General features: G+C 46.8%; 1 protein-coding gene across 1 annotated transcript in view; it reads left to right on the forward strand.

Moving 5' to 3' along the window:
• AATF (apoptosis antagonizing transcription factor) overlaps nucleotides 1-23,612 on the forward strand; it is a 108,058-nt gene extending 84,446 nt beyond the window's left edge. Inside the window, exon 12 of the mRNA XM_002695618.7 lies at nucleotides 23,319-23,612. Within this exon, the coding sequence (XP_002695664.3) occupies nucleotides 23,319-23,382 (64 nt within the window). The 3' untranslated portion in view covers nucleotides 23,383-23,612. The remainder of the gene's footprint in view (nucleotides 1-23,318) is intronic.
• The last annotated feature ends 1,184 nt before the right edge of the window (nucleotides 23,613-24,796 follow it).

A 24,796-nucleotide genomic window follows, 5' to 3' on the forward strand; every position in this document is an offset into this window, starting at 1 on the left:
GTTACTTTCTCTTAGGAGGAAGGCCTATTTTGTTTTTGTTTAGATAATTCCATAAATGGAAATAATCTAGTACTGTACTGTTTGGTTTCCCACTTTGTGTATACCACAAAATGCTGAAAAATGGAAAACTTTCTTTTCAATATCAGTGCATAGTACTTTTCTCTAGGTGAATAATTTTGGTTTTGCTAAATTACAGATATGCCTTTTTTTTTTTTTTTTTAAATGGGGTCTAGATTTGTTGAAGGTAAGCCTCTGGGGAAATCCAACCCATTTTTACAGTTGTATCTGTACAACAGAGTTACAGATATGTCATTCTTGGTGCACATGAATAGAGAATATTTAATGATTTTGAGGTAGAGAAAGGCTTTGTAAGCAAGACGCCAAGGCCGGAAGCCACAGAGAAAGGTATTGGTAGATCTGACTACATGAGTCAATTAAAAAAGATATCAAAAACAAAGTTATAAGTATATGAAAAAATTATAAAGAAAAAGTTCAGTGTAACATGACTTTACCATGTAATAATGCTGTGTAAAGAGTTTTTACAGATCTCTTATGGTACATATACACAATGGGATATTACTCAGCCATTAAAAAGAATACATTTGAATCAGTTCTAATGAGGTGGATGAAACTGGAGCCGATTATACAGAGTGAAGGAAGTGAAGAAAGAAAAACACCAATACAGTATACTAATGCATATATATGGAATTTAGAAAGATGGTAGCAATAACCTTGTATACGAGACAGCAAAAGAGACACTGATGTATAGAACAGTCTTTTGGACTCTGTGGGAGAGGGAGAGGGTGGGATGATTTGGGAGAATGGCATTGAAACATGTATAATATCGTATATGAAATGAGTTGCCAGTCCAGGTTCGATGCAGGATACTGGATGCTTGGGGCTGGTGCACTGGGACGACCCAGAGGGATGGTACGGGGAGGGAGGAGGGTTCAGGATGGGGAACACGTGGCGGATTCATGTTGATATATGGCAAAACCAATACAATATTGTAAAGTTAAAAAATAAAATAAAATAAATTAAAAAAAAATATCCCAATACAAATGGTGGGTGAAGCATGTTAACACTCAAACGTAGAAATTATAAAAGAAAAATTGCAAATGGCAAAAAAATGGATTGTCAATCTTATTAATCAAAGAGATGCAAATTAAAATAATGACACTTCATTTTTTCTTATTAAACTGGAAAGCATTAGAAGGTTGATAATCCCCCATGCTGATGGTGTGAGGAAGCAGACACTTTCATATACAGTTGTTAAGAACATGATTGGCAGAATCACTCTGGAGGGGTATTTGGCAACACTTTAAAAAATTTTAAATGTAAGCGTATCTGTTGACCCAGAAAAATCCACTTCTAGCAATTAACCTAAGAAAATAGCAAGTTGGCAAATATTTTTATATAGAGTCTTTACTGCAACATTGTTTAAATGGAGAAAAAAATTAAAAAATCCAAATGACCATCAATAGGGAACTAGTTAAAATGAATCACAGAAAAGAATTCAGTGAAGTTATCAGCAACTATTAAAGGAATAAGTGGAGCTGTATGTATTAACATAATGTTTAGTGTAGTAAGTAGACTACAAAGTACTGTAGTATAATCCTACTTTTGAATAAATAGACATGTGTGATCAAAAAAGAGTGATGCCTTTAAAAATATGCTGTTATGGAAATATCTCCAGATTATTTTGTTAACTAGAAAAGAGGTTTTTGTAATCTCCATTTATGTTTTAAAAATAAAAATTAAGCAGCTAAATACATACAAATATGTGAATATATATGTTACAGAACTTACATTGATAATATTTAAAATACCTATGGGGAAAGAACTCATGAGGAACGGACAAAGGGAGATGTTTTACTTTTCATGCTTCTGTTTTGCTTGAATTTCCTGCCATGAGAATGGGACCTGGTAGTCGCGGCTCCCAGGCTCTGGAGCATGAGCTCAGTAGCTGTGGCACGTGCCCTTGGTTGCTCCGTTGTGTTTGGGGTCTTCCTGGACCAGGGATCACACCCTCGTCTTCTGCACTGGTATGTGGATTCTTGACCACTGAGCCACCAGGGAAGCCCATAGCAAGTTTCCTAGCCCTTTTGGTAGGGGCCGCTCTACCTGTGGTTCCTCCCACACCCAGATCTGGAGAGAGAAGCCCTCCTCTTCTTTAGTTGTTTCTTGGGTCCAGGTTATCGCCTCACACATTTGCCTGAGTTAGATTAATACCCAGTATTAATAAAGAGAGGACAAGGAGAGAATCCAAGTGCTGTTACTTCGCCTTGAATCCTCCATGTCGTTTGTCCACTCTGAGCTCGAAAAATCTGCCCTTGGTGGAACTGAACTGAACTGAGACCAGAGCATAGCTCTCATTAAGGGAAAGAACACAGAGAGCTTTAACACAGGGTATTAGAATATTCTTAGTGAAGGAAGAATTACTATCTGTAAAAGGATCTTTACAAAGATAGTGAGCGGCATCTTCATTTTATTTCACCTGTGGTGCAGTCTGTGTAGTGTTATCTATTTAGGTAATTTCTGCTGATACATATTCTTTTCTCATGCTAGGTGATTTACTCTTCAAGCAATCTACTTAAAACTCTTTTTAAGGTGTGGAGTAGCCCAGGTTGCTCCTGTATTACCAGAATTCCATTTGGGGGCATCATCTAGGTAAACCTTGCATACTGATTCACGTGACTTTACACGCCCTCAGGTTTCCTTTGTTAGTGAAAGTCTCAGGTAACCACTGACACTTCATACCACCCCGTTAGGAGGGAAGCAGGGGGTTTCTATTGCAGGCCTGAGGAGTGCTTCTGGTACTGAGAGGAAAGAAGAGAAACCCCACTTTGCCCCCATATCACGTGTCTGCATGCAAGCGAGGAGGTTACCACGAGGCTAAAAACGATCGCTGGCGTTGCTGGACCCTCGGGTGCTCTTGGCATGGGGCAGTGCCGCTCCCGTGTGCCCTTCACACTCACCTGTGTGAGGAGGGCAGAGTAGCATGTGATTCTGAAGCAGCGGAGTTAATCCATGGGCTGAGGAGAACAAAGGCCTTGTCACCTTGATGGCAGAGAATTCCTCTAAATGTACTGTCGCCACCCCAGGAACAGGCCAGTATGTTACTTGCATGATTTACAGGATTGCTGTTCACCTCACTGACTGTTGAGGTTATTCCACGCTCACCAAGCTTATCAAGGATATTTTAGAACCAGCTTACACTACACGGCGGCAAGCCCTGGAGTGCTGTTAGACCAGAGGGAGGGAGGGCAAAGCGGAAATTCAGGTGGCCTTTTATTATGGTTCTAACGAAATGAAGAATTTGTCAGTTGTGGAAATAATCACCTGTGTTTTTGTCTGTATTTTTGAGAGACCCTCCAAGTTAGACTTTTTTCTTAAATACTTTTAAAATTTATTTTGGCTTTACTGAGAGTTATGGCACGCAGGGTATGGAATCTTCCAGCTGAGGCATGCAAACTCTTAGTTGCCGTGTGTGAGACCAGTTTCCTGCCTACAGGTTGAACCCAGGCCCCCTCCATCAGGAGCATGGAGTCTTAGCCACTGGACCCGCAGGGAAACCCCCGAAGCAGACTTTTATTTATTTATTTTTGGCTGTGCTGGGTCTTCACTTGCTGCTCAGGGTTTTTTTTCCCCCTCTGGTAGTGGAGAGCGGGGCTACTTCTAATTGCAGTGCGTGGGCTTCTCATCCAGGTGGCTTTTCTGGGGCTCGCAGGTTTCAGTGGTTACAGCACAGGGGTTCGGTAGTTGCGGCTCCTGGGCTCTACAGTGCAGGCTCAGTAGTTGGGGCCCACAGGCTTAGTTGCTCCGTGGCATGTGGGATCTTCCTGGACCAGGGATTGAACCCATGCCTCCTGCATTGGCAGGCAGATTCTTTACCACTGAGCCACCAGGGAAGTCTCCCGAGGCAGACTTTTAAAGAAGTTTGTTGTTCTTCATTTGCCACGTTGATGGAGGTCAGATAGTAAAATGCTGGTGTAAAAAGTAGGAGAAGTAAATTCTGAGTCAGACTCTGAGACAGGTCACGATGTGTTCCTCCAAGCTGGCCACGGCCCCAGTTCTGGGAAGGGGGCTCATGGGAACTGCTTGCTCTGCCACTGTGGGTTTTATTGTCAGCACAGAAGCAGGCCAAGCAGCAGCAGTCAGCTTGCTGTCCCCTTAAGAAAACTGGTGTTTTCCTTGCATTTAACTGCAGCTTCAGAGAGCAATAAGCTAAATCCAGTTTAGGTACTGCCCAGGAAAAGGGTTAGGTGCTTGTATTTTCCTAAGAAGCTTTTTTCTTGTTACAAAAATGATAGCAATCTCAACATTTTGTAGGTACTCCATCCCTTTGCAAAGAACTTAGATTCTCAATAGGAACAGCAGGAACTTTCATTTTGGCCCCCTTTCTCTCCTTCCCAGTCAAAAACCACTTTTCCCCACACCTCCCAGAAAGCTCCTGGCTTTAAAAAGAACAAGGAGAGAGTCCTTTAATGATAACTGCTAAGCACCAAATACATTATTGTTTTACATCTGAAGTTTTAGAAACGTACAAATGTGATCCAGCCTTGTAAAGTGCTTTGTCAACATCACTGCCACGTTGTTCTTGAGGTGCCTCCGTATAATAGAATTTGTGCAGGCAATTTATCTTCTTGCGCCATTTTTAAAGTGTGTGGGTCTGCACCCTGAGTATGGGCATATCATATCCATGGCATTCTTGTCGCCCTAATTGGTAACCCAGAAGTTACTTAGACCATTTTTGATTCCCCATTACCTACTTTACCCACCCCCATACACACTTCTTATTAGACATAATGCGCTGAATAATGGTGAAATATTTCAGTGAAGTTAGCTCAGCATTTGAGAGCACATATCCCCAGAAATACCCTCCACAGAGCAGTTTTCGTTGCTGAAAATCTTGCCAGCAAGAATGGTTAAGATACAGATGTTTTCTCTGAGGCTTCTTATCTCCTGAAAAGACACAGGTTGTTCTGACAGGTGAAACAAGCCCTCGCAAATATGCAACACTGATCTAATCAGCGGGAACGCTTGGACGGGCCCTGCCTCTCCCCAGCATCATTAAAAGCTCCCATTACTCTTTTATTAGAGGCTCCCTCTCTTCCTTATCAGATTACAGAATGAACATAACTCATGGCAGTGATTTGATCTCTTGTTAAAGAGGATTACAGCTTTGCATTAACTCGGATTGACACAGTTTATAATTCACTTGTTGATACTCGGGTGGGCGGCATCCCATGTTTGACGCCCCCCAGCAGGGCCAAGGGGCAAGGACTCTCATATATCATCATTAAAGACGGCGTCCTGCCAGAGCGAGGGGGCCTGAGGCCTTCCACCTCCAGAAAGGACAGAAGGGACATTCTCAAGTTCAAACCTGACACTTGGGCCAGAGTTTTAAAAACGGCTGCAAAGAAGGCGCTGCTCTTGTTTCTTCTGTATCTTCTGAAGCGCTCCTGTTCAGTCTTCACACAGTTCTAGAGAATTTGCATTCTCTAATGGAAGCTCTGGTTGCAAGCAGGTTCTAAAGAGAAAGAAAAGCACATTTTCTAGAAGGAGATTGCATATGCTGAACAGATTAAATCTTTGCTCAAAACAGGACTTCTTGACTATAGTTCTCATTTCTGCAGGCAGATTCCCACCATTTCTTCAAAAGACTGTGATTCTTATTGTTTTTTCCCAAAGAGATGTTTCACATGCATTAAAGTGAGTGTAAATGTTTCTCTTAGTTCAGTTCAGTTCAGTCGCTCAGTCATGTCCAACTCTTGCGACCCCATGAATCGCAGCACGCAAGGCCTCCCTGTCCATCACCAACTCCCGGAGTTCACCCAGACTCACATCCATCGAGTCAGTGATGCCATCCAGCCATCTCATCCTCTGTCATCCCCTTCTGCTCCTGCCCCCAATCCCCCCCAGCATCAGAGTCTTTTCCAATGAGTCAGCTCTTCGCATGAGGTGGCCAAAGTACTGGAGTTTCAGCTTTAGCATCATTCCTTCCAAAGAAATCCCAGGGCTGATCTCCTTCAGAATGGACTGGTTTTATCTCCTTGCAGTCCAAGGGACTCTCAAGAGTCTTCTCCAACACCACAGTTCAAAAGCATCAATTCTTCGGCGCTCAGCCTTCTTCACAGTCCAATTCTCACATCCATACATGACCACTGGAAAAACCATAGCCTTGACTAGACGGACCTTTGTTGGCAAAGTGATGTCTCTGCTTTTGAGTATGCTGTCTAGGTTGGACATAACTTTCCTTTCAAGGAGTAAGCGTCTTTTAATTTCATGGAACTATTATTTTTAAGTTGTTATATTCTATTATTATCATCTTATAAAATGTGATATTGTATAGATGCTGTGTTAGACACAATGAACTAACACGCAGGTGGGCAGGCAACAGGTAATGTTTTCACCTGAATTTAGGTGAGTCGTCCATACATGCTATGAGTACATTTCCCACGGCAGTCACTGAGCCACCTGAGCAGCTTGGGTTGCTAAGATGCGCATCATCTCAGTTTTTAAGTGTGTTCATCCTTTGCTCTGATTTATCCGCCCTAAGTCTGCCACCCTGTTTCTGGTTGGCAGTGAAATGACATAGAATGATAACTTCATATTCAACCTATTATTACTATTATTTTTGGTCAAGCCTCGTAGCTTCCAAGATCTTAGTTCCCCGACCAGGGATTGAACCTGGGCCCTGGCAGTGAAAGTCCAGATTCCTAACCACTAGTCCACCAGGGAGCTCCCTCATATTCCACTTATTGAATGTTTACTGTATCTCAGACACTGTACTAAGCTCTTCACATGTATTTTCATCCAGTCCTTATAAGAAACCACTGAAGTGGTTGACATTATCTACATTCTGTGATAAGAATACTGAGGCACAGAGCAATTAAGTAATTTGCCCAAGATAGCCAAGTTCCGAGCGGAACTGGTTTCTACATCTGGGACTGTGGCTCCTGACCCCTGCCCCTGTTCCCGAGACATCAGCAAGCTTTTAGAAATATGTGGGAGCGATGTGCTGAAGGGCAGCTTGCTCCTCGCCCCCAACCCCACCACAAGCACACATACTCAGAGCCTTTCTCTTCATTAAAAACTGGTTCAGAGTAAAACAACTTTTTCTTTCTGTTATAGTAAAGATGCTTTCTTTTTAAAAAAATTATTTATATTTGTTTATGGCGCGCTGGGTCTTCCTTGCTGTGTGTGGGTTTCTCTCTGCGGTGAGCAGGGCTGCTCTCTGTTGCGGTGCACGGGCTTCTCAGGTGGTAGTTCTCTAGCTGCAGAAGCGGTGACTTCTGAAACTACGGCACAGGCTGTAGGCACGTGGGCTCCCGTAGCTGTGGCGTGGGCTTAGTTACTCTGAGGCGTGTGGGATCTTAGTGCCTGACCGGGGATTGAACCCCTGTATTGGCGGGTGAATTCTTAACCTCTGAATCACCAGGGAAGTCCCTAAAGATGCTTTCTGTGTGGGAAGGTTTTGCCTGTCAAGCCATTCACATTGTGGTGTAAATCACTGAATTTGCAGGCCTGTTCTTATGGTCACCCTGTTCTTTGATGACAAAGACCCTAAGCCTCATAATTGGCTTTGAAACCTGGTCCAGTGTATTCAGTCCTTTTGCTCTGACAGTGCTCCTGGTTTCAGGTGCCTGTCACCTACTTTCCTTAGAGACTGTATTCTTCCCCTGTCATAAAAACAAGACATGCTTATAGAAGAAGATTTGGAACATATAGAAAGGACAAAGGAAAATTCATGTTATCTGCCACTGGGAAAATAATATTATTAATACTCAATTATTACTATTGTTAATACATTAATATAGTAATAATATTTATACTTTTTATTATCTTTCAGAACTTTTTGTGTATATATTTTATAAAGACCTATTTGTATGTTTGAATCCCTTCTTTTTTAAAAATTTCATTTATTTGAAAAAAAAATTTCATTTATTTGGCTGTGCCAGGTCTTAGTTGTTGCATGTGGGATCTAGTTCCCTGACCAGGGATTGAACCCAGGTCCCCTGCACTGGGAGAGCGGAGCCTTACCCACTGGGCCACCAGGGAAGTCCCCGAATCCCTTTTCTCAGTTAACTATTACAAGCATTTTTAATGGCATATGTTTTTTTAAAGGCATCTTAAATAACCTTATAATATTCTATTATGGAGTATTTATTCTTGGACATTTAGGTTATTTCTGTTTTTATTTCTCTTTAGGATAATGCTGCAGTGAGCATGTTGATATAGAAACCCATGTTCTAAGGTTTGCTTGTATCTTTAGCTTCTGAAGAGTAGCAGGGTAATTTCTGGACCAAAGGCATAAACGTTTAAAAATTTTTTCATTGAAGTACAGTTTATTTTCAGTTTTCTGGTGTATAGTAAAATGATCCATCCATATTTTCTAATGGTTCATAATGGGTTGTACTGATTTCTGTCCCGCGCCCCCGCCTCCTGAGGTTCGTGTCATTTACCTTTGCCGATGCGAGTGCGTTGCGGTGACACTTTACTGGGGCCCACATGGCACTAGGCGCTGGGCTAAGTATCTAGTGTTTATTTTCTCATTTAATAATAACCTTGAAGAGCATGTATGTTTATTAATCATTTATATTTCTGTTTTTAATCCTTTGTCCATTTTTTTTTCCTTTGGGTTTAATTTTTCTCTGCAGTTTGTATGAATTCTGTATGTGATGATTATATACCATATTTCCTGTTTTTGTAGATTTCTCCCTTTTTGCTTACCTGTTGGTATTAGTGACTTTATTGGTCATATATAAATTTTATTTTTTATGTGATCCAAAATATAAGTTCTTTGTGGTGTTTTTCATTGCTTTTATGCCTTGGCATGGGTTTCTCAGGTGGCTCAGTGGTAAAAAACCTGCCTGCAATGCAGGAGACGTGGGTTTGATCCCTGGTTCAGGAAGACCCCCTGGAGAAGGAATTAGCAACCCACTCCAGTTCTTTTGCCTTTAAAATCCCATGGACCGAGGAGCCTGGTAGGCTACAGCCCATGGAGTCGCAAGGCGTTGAACGTGACTGAGCAACTTCACTTCACTTGCAATATTCTTGCTGGGAAATCCCATGGACAAGAGTAGCCTGCTGGGCTACAGCCCATAGGGTCGCGAAGAGTCGGACACAACTAAAGCGACTAAGCTCACACACACTTGCTTGGGCCTTCCTTCCTGGATTCTAGGACCAGCTGTTAGCTGATATTTTTCTGTGACTTTTGTCTGATTTCTTTTCTTACTTTTCATCTGCTCGGAACTTTATTGTCATATGTTGCCCAGTGGTCTCTGCACTCCGCTCCTACTGCTTCTTTGTGAGCCCAGAATTTCTTTTTCCCCACTTCTTAGCATTTCACTTTCACTGTGACACCAACAGCCTCTTAACCACAGTCTGGTCGAATCATTTCTGTGTGTCTTTGCCAGATTACACCTTCCTAAAATGTCACTTAGGACATGCCACTCCTGGTGGCCTACCGAATAAAATCTGAGCCTGCCACCAAGGCCTGTGGTGACTTTGCCCTGCCTCCTTTCTCTCCTTGTCACCTGGTTCAGTGTGCACCCTCTGGTGCTGTCCTGCTGGCCCCCCAGGTCCCGGGACACCCTCCCGCCCGGATACCTCCTCACCCCTTCCCCACCTCCCCTGTCCCACCTCTGTCCTTTCCTGCTGCAGGGCCCGTGGTCCTTGGTCCACACCAGCCTTTCCAGAGGGACTGTGCTGATTCTCCACCACCCACTGAGTAGGGGCTCTTTCGTCTTCAAACCCGTATTTTATTTGTTTCTAACAGTACTTAATATACTTCACAAAAACATTTATTAGGGTGTTTTTTTTCTTGTTAAGAATGCTTAATTTATAAGTCAAAATTGTACGCATAAGTTTACTATCGTCCCGTGTTTGGTATTATCAAGGCTTTATGCTCTTACGTTTGGGTTAATATATTTTGATTCCAGTTGAATGCTGCCTTACTTACTATATGGGCTTCCCTGATAGCACAGTTGGTAAAGAATCCACCTGCAATGTAGGGGATCCTGGTTCAATTCCTGGGTCAGGAAGATCCACTGGAGAAAGGATAGGCTACCCACTCCAGTATTCTTGGGCTTCCCTTATGGCTCAGGTGGTAAAAAATCCACCTGCAATTCAGGAGACCTGGGTTCGATCCCTGGGTTGGGGAAATCCCGTGGAGAAGGGAAAGGCTACCCACTCCAGTATCCTTGCCTGCAGAATTCCATGGACTGTATAGTCCATGGGGTCGCAGAGAGTCGGACACAGCTGAGTGGCTGTCACTTTTCACATAGTTACTGTATAGCATTTCTGTAGCACAAGTTTTATTTGTAAAACAAGTCAAGTCTTTGCCCAGTTGATGTCAGCCTTCCCTCGGCTAGAAAGCTGACTCCAGATCCTTGACCACCTGTTCTGCCCCAGCTCACAGGCAGGATCACAATGTGACCTTGAAGAAATCTTCTCTTTGGGCTTCTGTTGTTCAGTCGTGTCCAACTCTTTGCGACGCTGTGGACTGCGGCATGCCCAGGCTTCCCTGTCCTTCACCGTCTCCTGGAGCTTGCTCAGACTCATGTCCATTGAGTTGATGATGCTACCCAACCATCTCATTCTCTGTCATCCCCTTCTCCTCCTGCCTTCAATCTTTCCCAGCATCAGGATCTTTTCCAGTGAGTCAGCTCTTCACATCAGGTGGCCAAACTGCTAGCATCAGTCCTTCCAGTGAATATTTAGGGTTGATTTCCTTTAGGATTGACTGGTTTGATCACTTGCAGGCCAAGGGACTCTCAGGAGTCTTCTCCAGCACCACAGTTCAAAGCATCAGTTCTTTGGTGCTCGGCCTTAGTTTCCTGCTTTATAAAGTGAAAATAGTCCTTCTTGCTCATTAGATTCTTTTTTAAAAAACATTTATTCTCTAATTTATCATTTATTTTTAGCTGTGCTGGGTCTTTGTTCCTGCACTCGGACTTTCTCTAGTTGTGATGTGCAGGCTTCTCACGTGGCGGCCTCTCTTGTTGCGGAGCTTCGGCTCTGAAGTGTGAGCGCAGTAGTTGTGGCCCATGGGCTTAGTCGCTCCACAGCATGTGAAGTCTTCCTGGACCAGGGATCGAACCCCTGTCCCCTGAATTGGCAAGCAGGTTCTTAACCACTGGACCACCAGGGAAGTAAGTCCTCATTAGAGAATGAAATAGTCTTTGTAATTTTTTGTTTCTGAAAGGACTGTTTTGATGATACCTGTACAAATAGTTACTTAAACAAAATTTGTGTTTTTATACATATACCTATTATGTCCTTGTTCCTTTGCCTCCAAGACAGACATACCTATTTTTTTGTACCTGAGAAGAATTAGCTATAGGCCTCCTGTCTAAAATACCTTGAAAGGCCTTCAGCTTATGAGTCTATTGCTTGTAAGTAATTTGCTGGTAAGATGATTTTAGCAATCCGTCCTGTAAGACGGATGAACAAACTTTTTTGCCTCTTTTACTAAGATTGCTCCACAGTATCTAACTCTTAACTCTAATACAAAGATCTTCATTGACCCAATAAACCCATCATAGGTTGAAAATATCGTAAGTTGAAAATACAGTTAATACGCCTAACCTGCTGACATCACGGCTGATCGTCGCCCACCTTAGACACGCCCAGGACACTTCCATTAGCCTACAGTTAGGCAGAGTCATCCAACGCAAAGGCCTATTTCATGATTAAGTGACTTGTCGATTGTGTCATTGACCGAATACTGTACTGCAGGTGAACGGCAGAAGGGCTGTCTGGGCACAGAGTGGTGTGTGTCGTTCATCCGTTGTCACCATCACGGGAGGGTCTGCCCCACGTCCCAGCCCGGGAAGAGAGAGGTTACAGCTCAAAATTCGAAGTGCAGCTTCTACTAAACGCACGTTGCGTTCACACCATCGTCAAGTTGAAAGATCTTTGAGTCAAGCATCTTTTTATTTTTTTAATGACTGTGCTGGCTCTTGTTGCTACTCAGGCTTTTCTCTAGTTGAGGCGAGCGGGGCTACTCTCTAGCTGTGGTTGCGGGCTCCTCCTCATCGTGGTGGCTTCTCTCACCGTGGAGCGTGGGCTCCGGATGAGCGCGCTGCGTGTGCAGCTGCATGTGCAGTGTGCAGGCTCGGTTGTTCCAGCTCCCGGGCCCTGGAGCACAGGCTCAGCAGTTGTGGCGCACGGGCATAGCTGCTCCATGGCATGTGGCGTCTTCCCAGACCAGGGATCGAACCCGTGTCCCCTGCCCTGGTAGGTGGCTTCTCCACCTCGGAGCGTCCAGGGAAGCCCCGGTCAAGCGTCAGGGACCGTCCTCACTTCGCTCTGTCCCCCAGACAGTTCACCAGCAGCGCAGGCCCTGATCCACTGCGGGCTTTATCTCCACACGAGAACATTGCCCCACCCAAGGGCCAGCTCCATGGTTTGTTCTTTGCTCGTGGCCAAGCTGGAAAAGCCCAGAAATAGAGTCCAGCCCTGGGACTTCATTCTTTACCTCGAGGGTTTTGGAAGTCGTTTTACTTAGGGTGAGCCCTGGGAAAAGGTCACAGTCTACACCGCAGACGTGTGTTGTATGAAGGTCTTCTCCTGCCCATCTTGGCTGTGATAGCCATACTGGGTGTGGTTTCTGGTGGCCCTTCTACACATTACTAGTTACCATGGAAACAGAGTGTATGGACAGGGCCCTGGGTTGATCAATTCTCATTGTAGGACCGTTTTTTTTTTTTTTTTGGACTACTCTCAGGATTTTGTTTGGTTTAAGAAGAAAACAGCTCTGGAATGGCTCCTGTATGTGCATTAACAAAACATAATGGTCCCTGGTTTCCTTTTGTTATTTTTACTGTTGGTTTTAAGTGTCAAGCCAAAAAAAGGATATTTAGATAAAGGGCATCGCCTGAGTGTCCTTTGAGTTGCAGGTGCTGGGGAGCAGGCATCTGTAATGGGAAGCTATTACTAACTACCCTGGAAATGAGGTCTTGAATGAGCCATAACCACACCTTGTGTTTTATCCATTGTCTCCCTCTGGGGAGCAGAACACTTTATAAACATTAACTCTTTTACCCTCTGGGCACCTCCACTTAAAAGGTAAATAAGACTGAAGGCTCTTTCCTCTCCAATATAGATGAGGAAACATCAGCCGGGAGAGGGAGATTACTGGCTGGAGGCAGGGGAGGCATTTGCAGCCCAGGGTGTTTGGCATGTCCTCCCGCCACCCCCCTCCTGCCGCGGCAATGGACCCCAACACCCTGGTGGCCTCTGACAGCCAGTAGCTGCCCCGCAAGGTTCCCCTTTCTGCCAAGGTTCCCCTTTCTGCCTCTCGGAGGCTAGTGGGGGTTGGGCCCTTTGTCTGGTGTGGAATGTGAAATGCAGCAAAGAGGACCAATTGTTCCTCACTGCTTTGTGCTCCTTTATAAGAAAGAAGAAATCAATACACATTTTCTCCTGCATGCACTTGGCAGCGCTCGGCCTCCCTGTCCGCCTCTCCGTCCTGCAGGGGAGGCACAGCCGTGCAACACAGCGGACTCCCCAGCTTCCAGGGGCAGAAACGCAAACTACTCATTTTGCACGGAGCAGTCAGGCTTTTAAAAACCAGTCCTGTAACTGGCTGAGGTCATCAGACTGCTGACTTCAGTGACTGGCTGGTGATCCGAGGCGCTGGAGTGGGGAGGCGGCCCCAGGGTAGATACCCAGAAGCTCCGGACCCCTGGGCACTCACCTGGGGAAGGTTTCCCTGGCAGGTGGCTGGGAGAAACCTTTTTTCCAAATCTCTCTCTCGATACACAGAAGAGAGGAACAGGTTCTTTGAAGGAAGACATTAAAAACCAAACAGGATTGACAGGTGGAGGGCATCAGTTTGCATTTTGTCATTTAATGGAAATAAACTGTCCAAACAGGACCCTTAAGGTAGGGGCCTTGTAGAGAGCTGAGACAGGAATCTTGCAGATTTTATTTTTTAATCAGAAAATGTGGTGGTGATCCCTATAACTTTGTAGCTTCCTGCCATTAAACAGTTAAGTGTGGGACATGACTTATAACAAAGGTAGTTTGTTTTTTAAATTTTTTTGAAGTACAGTTGATTTGCAGTGTTTTAGGTATACAGCAAAGCGATTCAGATATATGTGTGTATGTATGTGTGTATATACATAAATAGACACATATATCTCTTTTTCATATTCATTTCCACTGTAGGTTATTATAAGATATTGAATATAGTTCCCTGTGCTGCACAGTAGGTCCTTGCTATTTATCTGTTTTATATATAATGGTGTGTATCTGTTAATCCCAAACTCCTAACTTCTCCTTCCACCCCTTTCCCCTTTGGTAACGGTAAGTTTGTTTTCTACACTTGTGGGTCTATTTCTGTTTTGTAAATAGGCCGCTTTGTATCGTATTTTTAGATTCCACATGTAATGATACTGTGTGCCATTTAACAAAGGTAATTTAGGGGGCAGAACAGCCTCGCGGGGCCTGGTGAGGTCTGCAGGCAGGTTCTTGGGTACAGTGCTTCCTTCGCACCCAGGAGATCGCTGGGGCTGGAGTGTGGATGGTTTACCAGGGAAAGGGAGGAGGGCCGAGAACAGAACCCAGGGAAGGGCGGTGGGGGGAAGAGAAAAGGATGAGGGCAGAGCAGGAGCAGCCAGGGTCTCCCCCTGTCTCCCCCTGGGCGGAGGTGTGGGGGGGCGGGGGCGGCTCCTGGCCCCGGGCCCTGCAGTACCCTTGTGTCCTGCGGGCTGAGCTGAACCCAGTGGCTCAGCATCCCGAGCTGCTTTTATGTTCGGATAAAAAAAGTCTCTGCTTTTATGTTCGGATCAGGACTGGTTTTTTTTTGGTCATGTCAGCCCTTCAGCTTAGCACCAGCAGTAATGGAATGCCTTGCTGAAACTCCGGGTTGACCACAGACGTCTTCGCTGATTCCTGTGTGTTTTGACCCCCTTGGAGTAGCTGAGAGAAGGATCACACACCGCCCCCCACCCAGGCCCTGGGTCGTTGGGCAGCAGTCTTGATAGGGATACAAATGTAATTCAGTGTCAGCCTCCCCTTCCGTGCGGCTGGAGGAGGTGATTCACGTCTAAGCAGTGAAGCATCCCGTGGCTTTTAACAGGAGCTGTTAGAGGGGCTGCTGCTTGAACAAGGAGCTTCATCTTCCTGAAGCCAGCAGTCACAAAGCCGTAAACACAACACCGGCCAACTCTATTGCCAGGATCGTGGTGGCCTGACGTTAATATTAAACATCTCCAGCAAGGCAGAGAGCTCCCCAGCCCAGCCACAGAATAAAAATAAATAAAAATAAAGAGAAAACCCCGCTAAAAGCAGTGAGATGATTTGTCGTCCTTCCTCTGTGAGGCCATTTGTCTTCTTTCGCATCAAATCTGTTATAAAACAGTCAAACTGTGAAAGTGGAAATCATCCCAGGAATATGGAATATTAACGCACAGGAGAGGAGGCGACATCCCTTTTGTCAAGAGGTCCCTCCTCACCCTGCGGCCCCACCTCTTCTTTTTTCCAAGTCCCACCAAGGTAAATTATTTTTCTTTAAAAGAATTTGAAAGACTTGAAACTAGTGGTAGGATGACGGAAGTTTCAAGTGTTTTGCTTCCTTGTTTAAGGGGAGTGAGTTTGTAACTGACAAGGGAACAAGGAGGGAACAGGGGCGGGGAGAATGCTCCGCAGACTCACCCCTCGCGTCCTCTCACCCATCGTTCCTCCTTCAGTTCCTTTGTCTGGGGCCTGAACCTGCGTCTTTGAACATTTATAAATCTCGAGTCTGATCTTTAGGAGACAGGCCAGAGGTCACATGTCACCATCTGTAATTTAAAGCTGTGGGGCTAAAAGCATTTGCAGAGGTTTGAAGGACCCAGTTCTGACCTGACCAAAGGAGCGAATTGGAACAGACCTTCCAGAGTCTCCTTCAAGCGCTGGGGAGGATGGTGAGGCGAGCAGAGGTGATGGGGAATTTATGGCCAGTTTGCCGGAGCCGCTGGTTGCCTGGTCTACTGAGAAGTGCGTCGTGTGCTGCCACCTTGTGGCAGATCTGGGCAGCTGCGGCGAGCTGTCCTGTAGCTTATGCAGCGTTCAGCCTGCTTCTGAAGGGAGGTTTGTCCAGATGGAGGTAATTAGTGGTAGGTAAGGGCGTTCTCTGAGTTACTGTTACTCTGCTCACTTGTCCCTGTTAACAGCCCTCGATGAGAGAATATTGCTTTTTTCTCTTTTCACCTTTCTTGGCTTTTTCTGTGTATTGTTTTAGGGCATGCAGTTGTGCTGCATTTCAGGGGAGAAGCCACTCTTTGTTGCTGGGGATGCTGGGAGGAGAGGGAGGGAGTTAGGTGCTGACCTGTTGGCTTTACCCAGGAACTCTGAGTTTTCTACGCTTGTGATCTTTTTACATCACTGTGAGTGGCACTCCCTCCTTACAAGATGCACTTCTGTGGCTTCACTGGCATTGCCTTCCTCACTGTCCAGGCTTCCTGAAAGACAGAGTCTTGACCGGGGGCTCTGCCCCACCCCCGGTCCCACCACTGTGTGTGCACACGGCCCCCGACCCCCGGTCCCCCTGTGTGTGCACATGGCCCCCCACCCCCAGTCCCACCACTGTGTGTGCACACGGCCCCCCACCCCTGATCCCACAGCTCTGTGTGCACACGGCCCCCCACCCCCGGTCCCCTTGTGTGTGCACACGGACCCCTACCCCCGGTCCCACTGTGTGTGCACATGGACCCCCAACCCCGGTCCCACTGTGTGTGCACACGGTCCCCCACCCCCGGTCGCACCGCTGTGTGTGCACATGGCCCCCGGCGCCTGGGGCAGCCACCTGCCGTCTGGATCCACACAGTTGCCCCTCTTAGGCCATAGAACCAGTTCTCAGACATCTTTTTCTCACCTGTAAAGTCTCTGATACAGAGTAGAATGGATTTGGGTGAGAGGAAGCAGGAGGAGTGAAAGATGCAAGAAGGTGCCATCTAGTCCGTAGTGTTTAGGAGCAGACCCTAGCAGCTGGGTTAGGAGGACCCCTTGGTTTGGTGCCAAGTGATCATTGGCAAGACAGGTTTTTCCAGTTGGCTTGTGGAATGCCCTGGACCTGCCTGCACACAGAACAGAGAGACTGGGAGCTCTGTGAGGGCAGGAAAGGATATGCTGAACACAGAGGCGATGATAGAGCCTACCCTGCACGCCTGGGCCTCCTGGACCGTCCAGACCCTGAGGTGGCTCAGAGGGTGCAGACGCTGACTGTTGGGCAACTGGAGGGCTCAGAGGGGTTCTGCCAGGCCGGCAGAAGAACCCCAACTTTGGCATAACGGGATGGACTGTTTCTTTCCACCTGGAAAAGACCAGACTTAGTTAGGAGACAGCAGTAGTTGAAATGCTGCCCCAGGGAAGAGCTGTCCCTGCGGCTTTAGACGGCTGGGCCATGGGTGGGGCTCCCACAGTGGCAGAGGGTGGCCCAGCCAGAGGAAGAGTGTTTCCACATCTCCAAATGGAGTGGGTTGTCCCAACAGAGTGACTCCATATGGTCACCTTCCCAACTTAGTTTCTGCCGTGTCATTCCTATTTTGATAATCCTGCAAAAACCTAACAGATAAGCATTCACATGTATTTTGTGAATCTGTTATACCTGTGTGTTACACTCTGAGACCAAGGAACCATCCTCACCTGATACAGGTTTATAAGCTTCCACAGCACTAACAAGTAAAATGTTTTGAAACACAAACATAAAAAAATCCTGCATCAGTAACATCACCAATAATTATTAAAAGCCCATCTGCTGTCAGCAACCACGGTGGTCAGTGTAAGTTTCTGCTCCGGCCGTGTCTGTCCTGACACGATTTGGGTTTAATCAAGGTTCTGCTGGACACGAGCGCTATTGTGATCAGAGCCTTGGTCTCCCTTTCCCTTTGTGTGTTTCATCATCCTTGGATTCGCAAGTGTATGTCTAAGACGTGGAGTCCTGCAGAAGCACACGGCACAGGCCCTTCGGTGTGCAGGGCTGAGGCGGGGATTACCGGGCAGGGTGGGCCCTCGTGGGATGCATCTTGTATATTTAGGGAGGAACCCCCCACCTCACCAGTGGTGAAGCAACTGATGAGCAGTGTCAGATTAATCAAGGACAAATTCTGCATACAGTTTTAATCAGGAAAGCAGCAGTTGTCTCCACTGGCACTTTTGGAAGAATGGCTGGAGTCCTGGCATGTCGTACTTGCTCGGAGACCAGGAGGTACTTTTGGAGGTTGTGCAGGTTTCTTTAGGGAGCAGTGCGCTGGCTGCTTTCTCCTCTGCCTGCTTTTCAGGCCACAGGGCCAGGTGGGTGTAGCTTGGAGGTGTCCGGGGTGTGGCCGGGGCAGCTCCTTTGGTCCCAAGTGCTGCAAGCTCCTGACCTCTGACCGCACCCCCGCACAGGTCTCTGTGGGCTCAGAGTGCCTTTGTCCTGGGCTGTGCTGCAGTTGGTGAGGAGTGCGTGCGGCTGGACTGCACCTTGACACACGTCCACCCCCGTTTCCTTTAGGGCCCTGTTGAGCCTTGCCCGCCACTCAAGTGATAGCATCTCACAGCCAGCTTGACTGGGCACACTTAAGTCTCTTTACCTCACATAATAAATAAGCTGAATCCTAGTACACACACACACATACACACACACACACACACACACACATTCTGTCTTTATGGAAAATGGCTGCTAATCCATGATCATTTTTTTCCAGAAACAGGTTTTATGATAATATAGTAAAAATATTAAATTAGAAAATGCCTCACTAAGGGTTATAAAACCTTACTACACTAGAGATAGGTAATTATCCCCTCTACAGCCTAAATGACAGTTTAAAAGAAATAAAAATGTTAGTGCTCATTACTTGCTTTTGTAGGTTGCAATAAAGGGTAAGTTAAATTTTAATTCAAGGAAGAGCCCCTGCTATCGACCTTCTACCTTAGGTCCAAGTCCTGTTAATTACTCTGTGGGTTATTCTCCAGCATGATACCCCATTAATACATTTCCGACAGTGGACGTTCCCACTGGCCATTGAGGCCGAGAGTGTGGGGGCGGGGTAACAAAGGGGGGAAGGTATTTCAGCTCGGTGATTCAAATCCGGACTCTTAATGTGGTAAGGAGCAGGAATTATGTATTAAGGGAAAAAAACCCAACTTCATTATGCATAGCCTTAAGGGGACCTCAAGTATTAAACTACACGCTTACCCGGGAGAATCGGGTGGAGACAAGGTTAACCTGAAGGATTGATAGTTTAGCTTCTCTGCCTGGCTCAGTCCCGGGTAGGAAAGATGCTGGGGTTGGGACGGGCGGCGGGGGGCGCTCTGCAGCAGAAGGCCGGCTGGCCCTCTGTCCCACGCGGCTTTTCCTTACCCAGTCCTGGTCTTAGTTTTGTTTTCCTGGCTCTGGGAGGGGGACCCCAGTGTGTCCTGTTTCCTTCCACATGCTTTTCCCTCCCCCGAGCCCTGGGTCAACCACCCACCTGGGGTGGGGGCACCGCTCAGTACCCACCCCGCCCCCCCACCTCAGTCTTCCCCCCGGGCCACAGAGAGATCTTCCTCCCCTGGGAAAGGACATGCAGGGAGTTGGCAGGAATCAGTCTCCAGCTCTTTCCCGCAGCGGTCCTGGCCAAGCGGAGTTGCAGGTTCCCCTCCTCCCTTGCCTTTCACAGTTGCTTCACTGGACATGAAGCCCCTCCCTGCCCCAGAGCAGGGGAACCTCAAAGGACCAGTCAACATATTAGGGCAGGGACCACGACTGGCCGCGACCCGGGTCCAGGTAACAGAGCCCTGACGGCCAGGTGCCTCCCGGGTCTTTATTCTCAGCAGAATTGCAGGAGAACCTAATTGAGTTGTCAGCTGATATATCATTAAAACTAATTTTTGGTGGGAGAGCACTGTGAGATTGGGGGAAAAGGGCGATTAATTCAGAAGGAATTGAAAGGACTGAGTGTCACTGCTATAACAAAACTCTCCTTTCCCACATCTGCTTGTTTTCATGGCAAGGTTTCTCATCACTGATGGCTACGAAAGCTAAAAAGCAGGACAGAATCGCTGCTGAACCTGCTTTCATCCTAGCGATAAATAATACTCATCCCTGGAATGGGAATGGAGGGGGAAGCCTCATCCATGTCATTAAGAGATAATTTCCAGTAACATTTTACACATATTAAAATGTACCAAAATTATACCAAACTTTATTTTATTGTTATCGTATATATCAGTTGTAGCCTAATAATAATTACAGTGATAACACAGTCCAGAAGTATAATTTTTCAAAATTAACTTAGAGCTTTATGGTCCCAAGAAATGAAAATATTTTTGTTTCAACTTTTTAAATTTCAAAAAGTGCATCAATTTGCATACTTATTTTTGTGGCCAAAAAGTATCATAGAGTAATCAATAAAAGACTTTCAAGCATAAATCAATTATATTAAGACAAAAACCTATAGGGAAAAATCAGATGGAAATCCGAGTTTAAGAAGAAACGGATGCTGTAAAATTTCCAGGTTAACGAGTTTGTTTACTTGTTTAAATGAGCGGTGATGGATATCAGATCAGTATAGCACATAGGGTCCGTGGGGTGCATTACAAACAGGATGCAAGAGTTTTATTTTAAAAGTTAGTATGCACAGTTTTCTGATGATTATATCCTTTGTGCCTATTAACATTTATCGAGAAAAATATTATATATCAATTTAAAAATGTGCGCAGGGGCTGCGGGATTTTGGAAAGTTGTGTAGGGGCTGTGCAGAGAGGTTGAGGACCAGACCACAGACCCCACCCTCATGGCAGTGCGTTTCCCACCTCCTCCCTGGGCAGGCCCTCTGCAGGGAAGAGGGCCGGGAGCCGAGCCGAGCAGCTGGAGTTTGGGGGGCTTCATCCTGGTCATGTTCTTGGACCCCAGGAGGGTCAGCTTTGTCCATCTCTAGAGCTTTAGAGTAGGCCTGAGGGTCGTGGACAATAGGTAGGAGATGGGAACAGAAAAGTCTCTGAGGAGGCTGTTGCCACCTTCTTGGTGAGAGATGGTAGGATCTGAAATGATGGAGCCTGGAGGAGCAGGGACGTCTGAGATACTTTGAGGGTGAAAACAGTCCCTGATTGGTGGTCGTGGGTGAGGAGGACTTGGAATTGATTCTCAGGTGGGAATAATCCCTGACTTGTGTTTTTTCTCTCTTTGCTGTAAAATATATTTTAAGAATGCAGACCACTCTGCCGTCCAGGTTGCTTTGCCATGAACAGCTGCATATGTTTGTCAGCCTTGCCCACCTGAGTGTGAAATGATGTTCTATCAAAACACGGGTTTCAGCATCTCCCTCTCCGCTCCTGACACGTGAACCCTGCTGCGGGCAGTGACTGCCGCGTGGCCCCGGCGGTTCGCTGATGTCGCGGCGCGGAGAGGAAGCATTTGCTCAGGGGTAATGATGGGTCTGGCGCGGGCGAGGCTAGAAGGGGTGATTATGAAAGGGCTCCACAGCCACAAAGCCACACCGTCCTCTTTGTCACGGCGACCCTCCCCTTAACACTGTTTAATTTCTTTGCGGAAATGGCCGCAGAGACTTGCACTTATCGGCAGGTAGGCAGGCCATCGCATGAGCAAGTCACGCCTGGCCAGGGCAGGGCTGTCTTCTGTGTGATGGAGCCGGGGATTCAGAAGCCACTGCCTCCGGAAGGAGGCTGCCCACCTGTCATTTGCATGCGGTCCGAAGCTGCCTTCCCCTTGAGTACACGTCAGGGCCGTCTGGGCCCGAGCCGGGCAGATGTGTATTGCTCAGGGACAGAGAGACCCTGTGGCTCCGGACGGACCGCAGCCTTTGTCGTCGGCCCAGGGGCACCCCGGTCGGCTGAGGGTACCGGCAGGTTCCTGCCATGACGTTCCTATAATAGTATGGGAGACGCACTGTTTTCTGGCCACTTTCCCTGCCTGCCCCGTGGTCCCCAGCATGACAAGGTTACTTTACATTCGTTGCTTCAGTGGTTCCTTCTTTAAGATTTTTCCATTTTCAGAGTTTCAGTATGCTAGTCCTGCTGCTGGGGTTTCTAATCAGAGTGCCTCTGTTGGGCTTCCCAGGGGGCTCTGTGGTAAAGAATCCTCCTGCAGTGCAGGAGGCTTGGGTTCAGTCTCCAGGTCAGGAAGATCTCCTGGAGAATGGGACGGCTACGCACTCCAGCATTCTTGCCTGGAGAATTCCATGGACAGAGGAGCCTGATGGGCTGCAGTTCATGGGGTCGCGAAGAGTCAGACATAACTGAGCGACTAACACTTACACTGTTGGTACCCAAAACTGTAGCAGGGTGAGTTCAAACAGACTTGTAAGATTTTGTGTTGAAATGTAGCTGGACCAGTAATAGCTGTCTGAAGCATGGGGGGTTTTTTGCTCCTTTTTTTGAAAATTAGATTTGCTGATGATGACTCTCAGGTAATAAGAGCACTTCTATCAGCCAGCCTGTCAAGGATGGCAGGCTGTGGCTTTTGACAACAGAGTGGGTAAAGCTTTCTCCCAAGCTCGTTCACTCACTGGTCTGTGACCTCTGCCCCGTGCCTGCCCTCCTTCCCCAAAGGTAGAGGCTTGGTCCCTGCCTCCCTGTGGTGTGACCCACCTGGAGGCTCGTGGCTCCTCGAATCCCAGGGAGACCTGGCCCTCAACTCAGGGAAGAGTTTTGGGCTGCTGGGGCCCGGGGGCCCTCGACCACCCCTGCCGGGCGGCAGAAACACAGGTGCAAGTCATTTATTCATTTTCAGGGACCCAAGACCCTGGCATGTTACGGTTATTATTTTTTTTCACGTCAGACCCAAATTTAGAAATAAATTAGCCAATCAAATTACCTATTCGATGGAGGATAGTGGAAGGGCGGGGTTCGGGGAAGAGCCCCTGTGCCCAAGCAGCTGCACGCGTGCTGGTAATTGGAATCTTGTTGCTGGGTCATTTTCATTGTTTTTCAAGTACTGCCAAGTCCAGGAAAATGTATGAAAACTAAATTATATCCCCTGCATCCCATGTCTGATTGAATCCTCCTCGTGTGGCAGTCTCATACATCCTATTAAAATATTCAATCTTGTTTTCTTACTTGAAGAGCTTGTCTGTAAAGGGCAAACTTATAGAAAACTGGTTCCCTGGAGACAGGGTATCCAGCCACGCCGGACTATTTACATATTCTGCTGTTTGGCCCATTCCAGGTTCTTCCCCTCCTCTGTGTTTGTGAAGAAGAGCTGTGGGATGCATTTTTAATTATGCAGCTGTGTTTTCAATTGAAGACTCAGATTGGGGTATTTCCCAGCTTCCTGGTTCTTTTCTAACCTTGAAAAGTTAAACCAACGCATTAACCAGTTTGTTTCATTTGTCTTCCAGGACAGAGCTGTATCGATCCCTTTTTGGCCAACTCAACCCCCGTGATGACAGCCACGGGGCCTGACGGCGCCCATCTCTCCAGCTCGAGGCCTGAGGTGGGCTCGCTGCACACCCTGTCCCGGTGGAAGGCGGAGGAAGCCATGGGCTGTAATCCTGGGAATATGCGCTGTCCAGAAGGCAGCCTGAGGTGGGCCAGGAAGCCTCTCCCCACCGTGCTTCCAGAAACAAAGGCCGCGCCCCCACTCCCCACCCCATGGCCTAGAACCACCACAAATAAAGAGTATTTTTACTGTTGCCGCAGCCACATGTGATTCCTTCAGCAGCACCAAGTGAGTGATTCAAGCTCCTGCAGGGCGACTGGCTCTTTGTTTCCCCAGCCCAGTGGCCTTCTCTCACAATATAAAACTTCACAGAAGGGGGACTTCCCCAGGGGTCCAGTGGTTAAGACTCTGCTTCCAATGCAGGGGTCGTGGGTTCAATCCCTGGTGAGGGAACTTCAGTCCCACATGCCTCAGGGTACAGTCAAACATTCTAAAAAATAAATAAAATGAACCCAGGATTTGGGGAAAAACAACTTCACAGAAGGAATAATCCCGGGGCAGAGGCTGCTCTCAGGTGGGTAATGTTCAGCAATTGATCGTGGCTCTGAGGAGCAGGCACACCCGCCCCGCACCCTGTCAGCCGCGCCTCGGTGGGGGTATTTGTCGTTGCTCAACAGCAATCTCTGACTTCTTTCTTGTTTCCTCTTTTCACCCATAAAGATGCTTCCAGAGTCCTTTTCCATTCTCACCATTCCTAAATCACTTTATTAAGATCAGCTCTGGTGTAAATCCAGCAGGAGGAAATGATTCACTTGTTTTTCATCCAAAGGTCAAAAGCTGAAAATTAAATCCCCATGAGGGGGATTTATTGGCCTGCTGTGGTCAGTATGCAATGAGCTGATCTTGCATAAGTATGTGTACGTGCCCACACGTGAGGCTGACCATCTCCCGGGTCCTGTGCCCCCTCTTCAGAGCTATGGGATTAAAGGAATACTGGCTCCAGGCATCTGAGCGCAGTTGTAGGTAATGTCTAGTCATTGCTTTTACAGAGTCAGGTTTTGGTATTGTTTTAAAATGTCAAAACCAAGTGACAGATTTTTGTGCCCAGGGATCCCATGTTATCCTTGACTCGGTCCAGACACAGCGCCAAGAGGCTGGGCTCCAAATGAAGTGAGTCCGAAATGCAATCTGCATCACAGTTTAGTATTAAGGTGAGCATCTGGTGGGCTTGGGGTGGGGCAGAGGTGGGGAGGAGGAGGGTTTCTCTGTCTCACAGTAATTGGACCTTGGTCCATCCTGACGTGTTTTTCTCCTCTTGGGCTTGACTGTCAGGAAAATGTTTAATTTTCAGTGTGTCTCCAGTTACTTAAAAGATCAATCAACAAAAATAGATTTCCCTCACTTTCACTCCCTTCAAAATGATCACTTTTAAAAACA

This window comes from Bos taurus, chromosome 19 (assembly GCF_002263795.3).
Source record: "Bos taurus isolate L1 Dominette 01449 registration number 42190680 breed Hereford chromosome 19, ARS-UCD2.0, whole genome shotgun sequence".
Classification (NCBI taxonomy): domain Eukaryota; kingdom Metazoa; phylum Chordata; class Mammalia; order Artiodactyla; family Bovidae; genus Bos; species Bos taurus.